Source organism: Aptenodytes forsteri, unplaced genomic scaffold (genome assembly GCF_000699145.1).
Source record: "Aptenodytes forsteri isolate BGI_AS27 unplaced genomic scaffold, ASM69914v1 Scaffold92, whole genome shotgun sequence".
Lineage (NCBI taxonomy): Eukaryota > Metazoa > Chordata > Aves > Sphenisciformes > Spheniscidae > Aptenodytes > Aptenodytes forsteri.
Window position 1 is genome coordinate 5,748,499 of NW_008794581.1, and position 6,160 is coordinate 5,754,658.

The 6,160-nt window shown below is 43.0% G+C and overlaps 1 protein-coding gene across 1 annotated transcript in view; it reads left to right on the forward strand.

Annotated features, from left to right (window-relative positions):
* Nucleotides 1–216: 216 nt before the first annotated feature.
* ANKRD55 (ankyrin repeat domain 55) overlaps nucleotides 217–6,160 on the forward strand; it is a 52,438-nt gene continuing 46,494 nt past the window's right edge. Inside the window, exon 1 of the mRNA XM_019470258.1 lies at nucleotides 217–268. Within this exon, the coding sequence (XP_019325803.1) occupies nucleotides 229–268 (40 nt within the window). The 5' untranslated portion in view covers nucleotides 217–228. The remainder of the gene's footprint in view (nucleotides 269–6,160) is intronic.

Genomic DNA, 6,160 nt, shown 5'->3' on the forward strand with positions numbered 1-6,160 from the left:
GTCATTTTAAGAGAGTCCATAACAAACAGAATATACCATTCCCATCGGGCTAGTGATAATGTCCTTGCCTTGACAACAACCTGCAGCTGTAAAGTGAGTTTAATTCTCTGACAAGAAGATTGGCGACAGCTATCGTCGCATTGTTTACTGTAATATATGGGATTCTTCCCTGAAAACCCTGGAGATGGCATTTGTCTGGTCTGGTTGTAAATAATGAGATAGATCACAATGGATTTCAGTTCTTCATCAGTATTTGATCAGCACAAAGGTAAGTCACCTGCTACTAATTTCCAAATCCTCCGGTCCTCCCATGCCTCCCATGCAAATGTACTAAGATTACTTGACAGAATGAATTGCAAGAATTTCTGGGAAAGATCAGGTCTCATAGAGATATATTTTGGTTACACATGAAGGAATTTCTTCCATCAGTTTTAGACATGGATATTTCAGCCTATTGCTACAGTGATTTTTAAAAATATTTTTTTTCGGCAGAATAGCAACAGCATCTGATTGGTCTTATGCTTAGCATTGAGAGATGTATTTTTTATATTATATATTGGTCCTCTTACAGATATATATATTAAAACAATTGCAATATTAGCAAACAGAGCAGTTTAAAATGGAGTAAAAATTGAAGAAAAGATGATTTTCATAAGTCTACTAGTTTGTATGCATTAAAAGGACTAGATGCTGACAAGTGATTGACTTTGCTTCAGCAAACCTTAGCTGTATAGGTAAGTATTGCCATAACTGTGAATTTAAGATACCTTTAAAAGCCTCAACATGAAGATTTTCTACATGATAAGGTTGCTATGGAAATACAAATGTCTCTTTGTTGTCTGTTTTTAAGTTAAATGGTTGAATTTCATGTCTTTATTTGCCAATACAAGCTTTTATGTCTTAAGGCTTAATCCACTATAAGGAATGTAGCGGCATTCCTTTTATGTTCTCAATAAACAGGGAATGACAGGAAGCTGTCATTGTTTGATTATCTGTGTTGCAACAAATTTCTCTTCAAGTCAGCTTGTGAAATAATTTGTGTGCAGTGGCCACAAATTGCAAAGTGTCCAAGCTGCCACGGCCATGCTGGCCCCACAACGAAGGTGCTGACTGTAGAAAAAAGATGAAGGGCAGGAGGAATACAGACACTGTGGTGCCTCTTGGGCAGCCAGGTCCCACAGGTTGTACTTCTGTGCTTGTCTATGCATCTTTGGTGGACCCAAAGTAAATACAATCCATGTAAAGCAGTGGACTTATGGCTGCCTTTCAGTCACAGTAGCGCTCAAAGCCTGAAGCAAGTCTTAAGAGTACTGGTCTACACCAGCCCAGCCAGGACCCCATCCTGAGCAGATGGGGGAGAGTGGGAAGCCATCAAGCAAAACTGAGTGACAAGAGACAAAAAATACTACCAGCAGGGATAAAGGAGTAAGGGAAGTGCAACAGGAGAAGGGGGATCTGTACTGCAGGAATAGAGACAGGTGCTCCTAGGTTATGTGCGAATGACGTAAGGAGCATTTTCCCCAACAGAACAGAGGTGTGGGGCTGACTGAGCTTCTGCAGCTCCAAACAGCTGTTCTCAAGCTCTCCTTCTGCAGGCAGAACGAGTATGCTCTGTGCCACATGCTGACCCAGCAGTACTCAGGGTGGGGAGGGAGGGGGGAAACCCTGCACACTCAGTGCCATGGGGATGGCTGCCAGGGAGCCAAGGAAGTGGTGCCAGGAATGAGGCTGGAATATGACCAGGGCTGGGGAAGGAGAATTCAAGTCTCCAGATGGATAAGGTGGCAGACAGCAATGCAGGAGACCACTGACTCAAACCACCTTATCTGGATAGAAGTGAGAGAGTTGGGAGGCACCATCTGCCTGTACCTCCCCTTGCTCCTAATCTGCAGCTCCTCCTCCCGCCAGGCCACTCTCCACACTGACCCATCCTTATTCCTGTCCAGCATCATCTCCAGCCCCATGTCACACTCCACTCACAGCACCTCCCCAGCAAAAGGGTCCCCTCCAGATAAATTCATCATCTCTCCTCCACCACCACTGCAGGGATGCTGGCTCATTAGATAAGTTGTGACTTACTGTTTGCCTTCTCTGCTAGCTGCATGGGAGGCGGATGGGGACCAGGAGCAGACAACACACAGTAATGGGACACTGAACCCATTGGTTATCATGGAAAGAAAGCTCTATTCAAAATTTACAGTGTATGGTGGATTTTATCTAAATAGCATGTTAATGTCTTGGCACATTCATGATTTAAGAAGGCATAATTTTTTTTAGCAAGGAGAAGGGGAATATATTTCATTTGAGCAATTTATAACAACAGAAGAACACAGACTAGCTTTCAAACACACCAGATCAATATCTGTTGGTCCAATAAAATAATCCAAACCCCCCTACAAACCCTTTCTCCACCCCACACATCAGAAAACTATCCCAGCTACAGATCAAAAAAACAACATTCCAGGCTTGAAAATCATACTGTCTCTTTGCAACACTTCCTCATTAATATCTTATAATACTTATCAATAGTAACAGCAATAGTAATGTGGGACTTAAAGAAGCCAAGCAACATCAGAAACCCCTCTTCTCCTAATACTGCGTGGTGCCATTTAAATGTGTGCTGTACCTGGCTTCAAATGTTTACCATTTAAACAGAGAAGCTTGACAAAGGCCTGGACTGGTACATTCACAGCCAGGCACACACAGGGATTATTACTTTGTTAAGCAATCAATAAATCCATAATATTAGAGAGCGAGTTACAATTTCTAAAAACTGCACTCATCCGCCTCCTGCTGACCCTTGACACTGACATGCTGAAATCAAATAAACTGCCTAGTATTGTGTCCTGCCGACAAGCTGTAGGAAATCACATAAGGCGTTTGGCTACTGGTGGAGACAAGAGGATTTATAGGAAAGAGGGGAGTAAATTATATACATAAATAGTTCTTCTTCACAACAAACAAATTATCCTGTTATCCAGCCTTCAGTTTTCAAAACTTAGTGTTTTAGCAAGGTCTAAATCAGTCATTGTCAAGACTACATACACTAAGCTGCAGCAAATTTATTTAGACCTTAAAAATCCAATGCAGGAGAAAGCATGCACTTACGTACATCTAACATGCACGTTGTAAAACAACACATCAGCCGACATCGCAAATTGTGTAAAACATGCATTCTTCATAGGAAAGTCAGAGGAGAATTAATGTCACAAGCAGTGTAATTTCATTGCTCTGAATCCTGTGATCATTCTGCATGTTCCTTTACATACCCCCTTTTCTGACCAAAAGACAATTACTTTGTCTTAAAGAAATGATGCACTTTTAAAACACTGCAGCTTATTTCAGATAGACTGGCTTTTAACTTTGATTATTTCTGAGGATTTTAGCTAAAAAAGAAGATGTCACAACCCTGTATGTCATTTGGACTTTGCTCACTAAGATTCTTCCAGACCTTTCTACACCACTTTTGTGCCAGCCTGCAGTTTCTCCCTACCCTTGCTCCATACACAGGCTTTTAGTTGGACCTTCTGCCTTCCTGAAGCTGACTGACAGCTTCCTTTCACCAAGTAGCACAGCAATTTTCCAAAATAAAATGTAAAATGTATCTGAAATGGCACCAGTACTCACTGCCATTTACCGAACTGCAAGATAATAAATGAAGTAACCCTAACACATTTGAAGATGGAGGGTCAGGCATTTGGCTGTTCACAATCCCTTTATTCCACGTGGTGCTGGTGCCCCAGCCACAGCTGAGCTCGCCAGCAGGGCAAGCTCACAGAGGGGGACACAAGTGCCCAGTACCTCACTGTTGCATTCTGCAAAATGCCCAGTCTCTGAACCATTCCTCTTCTGGCCAGGAAGATGTCTGCAAAAAGAAATGGCCTACAAGCTTTGCACCCATGCCCCCTCATTCCTTGACAGGGTAAGTTGGAGGAAGATGAAGTGGGAATGTGTCACCTGGAGCCAAGTGCATTCAGCATAAATGACATCCAAGCCCTCCTGGCATTTCCTGCTCCCTGTCATGTGAAGCATCAGAAGACCACACATCTGTCTTCCTCCTCACCTCCCACCCAAAGCCACACAGGTCATCTTAAAGACACCCCACCTGAAATCATGTCACCCTACAGAAATGGAATTAGCGTCAGTCTACTTTATGTCAGATGCACAGTATCGCCCATCAATTCCTCCTGGCCCAGTCTCCGTCGCCAGCAGGGTGACAGCCTGGTCCACCTGCCTGTCCTTGCTCTAACAGCTAGGACTCACGGGTGGGGAAGTGTGAATCTTGGATGTGGCTTCATGCCACCATTCCCTTAATAGGAGTGGAGCCGGTGTTCTGCAAGAGCAGGCATGGGGAAAAGTTCGTTCATTCGTCCATCCACCCATTCATTCAGAGTTTTGCTTCTTTTCCTCATACAGGAGGATAATTGCTCTGGGGAAAGCAGATTCGGCCCAGCACAAGCAAAGGCACAGAGGAGAAGGTGTTTTGCTTTTAGTTAGATGAAAAAGGGCAGAGGGAGTCAGGGACCCACATGCAGGTGTGCAACCATGTCCTCATCTTCCTGCCATCCTGACCTCCGGGTACGCAACTGCTCTGCTCGGGAGATGGAGATTTTCCTTTTGTGGCTGGATTGCTCAGCTCCTGACTCACAGCAGGAAAATTTAACAGTACTTACAAGGCTAAACAGCAAAAAGTACAAAATTTACATGTGTAATGCATAAAAGGAAGTGAGGGCCCCTTTGATCCAGTCTGTCTCAGTACATCTAATGGTTTCTTTCCCAATGCCAGCAGCACCTTCTCTGTACCATTCCCATATAATAACCACCACATGCAGCTGTGAGAGGAGCTGTGTCAGTGCTCGTGGCTGGCACCTCCTGTGTAGCTCCAGAGACTGGCCAAGAGGAGCAACACAAGCAATGAACCTCTGCCTTGTCTCCTTGCCTTCCCCCCAGCCCATACTACACCCTTCTTTGAGTAAGGGACTAGCTCAGACCTGAGCTTGTTATTAACGTGTCTTTGCTGAGTTTACCAATTGTGAGAGCAGCCTGCAGATCTGGCATGATAAGGAAATCTGATTAATGGGCCCTGTGGTAAAGTCACTTCTTTTTTCATATACTAGTCACTGATGATGACTTTCCAGAGGCGATGACTCTTAGTCTCTCCTGATCTCCCAAGCACACAGGTCAAAGCTTCTGAGCCAAATGAACAGTTCCCTCAGCAATAGACTCCCCAGTAGAATAAAAATCAAATTAACATTTTTAATTTACAAATTTTATCAAATGTGTAATTTAAAAGACCAGCTAGAAGAAAGAAAAGAAATTAAATTCTCTTCAGTTGAGTAGTGATTGAGAGGGAATCTGCACTGGTGAAGGCAGATTTAACATCAGCTTTCTAGTTTTCCCAAGCCCACAACCAGAGCTCCAGCTTTGACAGGCTAACCTTTCCCAGGGTAAGAGCTGATTGCGTTTCCATGGCAGCCAAGTTTTGAAGTCGAGAGTGATGACTGCATCCCAGGGAGAGAAGGTTACATGTGGGGAATGACGCTGGGCTGTAAACCCCAGCGTGGAGCTCATGTGGGTTCAGCTGCGACAACATTTGATCACAACGTGAATAGTGTGGCTAACACTTTAAAATTATCTTTAAAGATCTTTTATCACTCAAAAATATATATGACAATGTTTAAAATATAATTTATATCAATGTGTAATAATAATAATATATTATTTGATTATGTAAAAGACTTTTTACTAACTTTTCAGATTCTCTTTAAGCCATCTCCCTTTTTTCTGCACAGCTTTCATAGTTATGCTATCTCCAGAAGACACGACAGTAAGGATAAGTGACCAGTCACTTAATCTGTCTTTCCTTTGATCAACTCTCTGGTATGATTTAGGTGTCAGTTTTACTTTCTCCTTCTAACAAGGTAGTGCAGTGGCTGGACTGTAGCTCTGACCCTCAGCCACAGTGAACAGCACAGCTCACTGCAGCTGTACTTCTTTTTGAGTTAATAGAGATCAGAAACTCTTTTTAAAATTAAATATGAGACTGTGGCTGACCAACAATACATATCTAGAGCATTTTACCATTACATCAGATTTGGCCCTGCACCAAAAAATCAACTCTTTTGACTCCTAGAGTTAACAGGTTAATAGTTCTCATGGT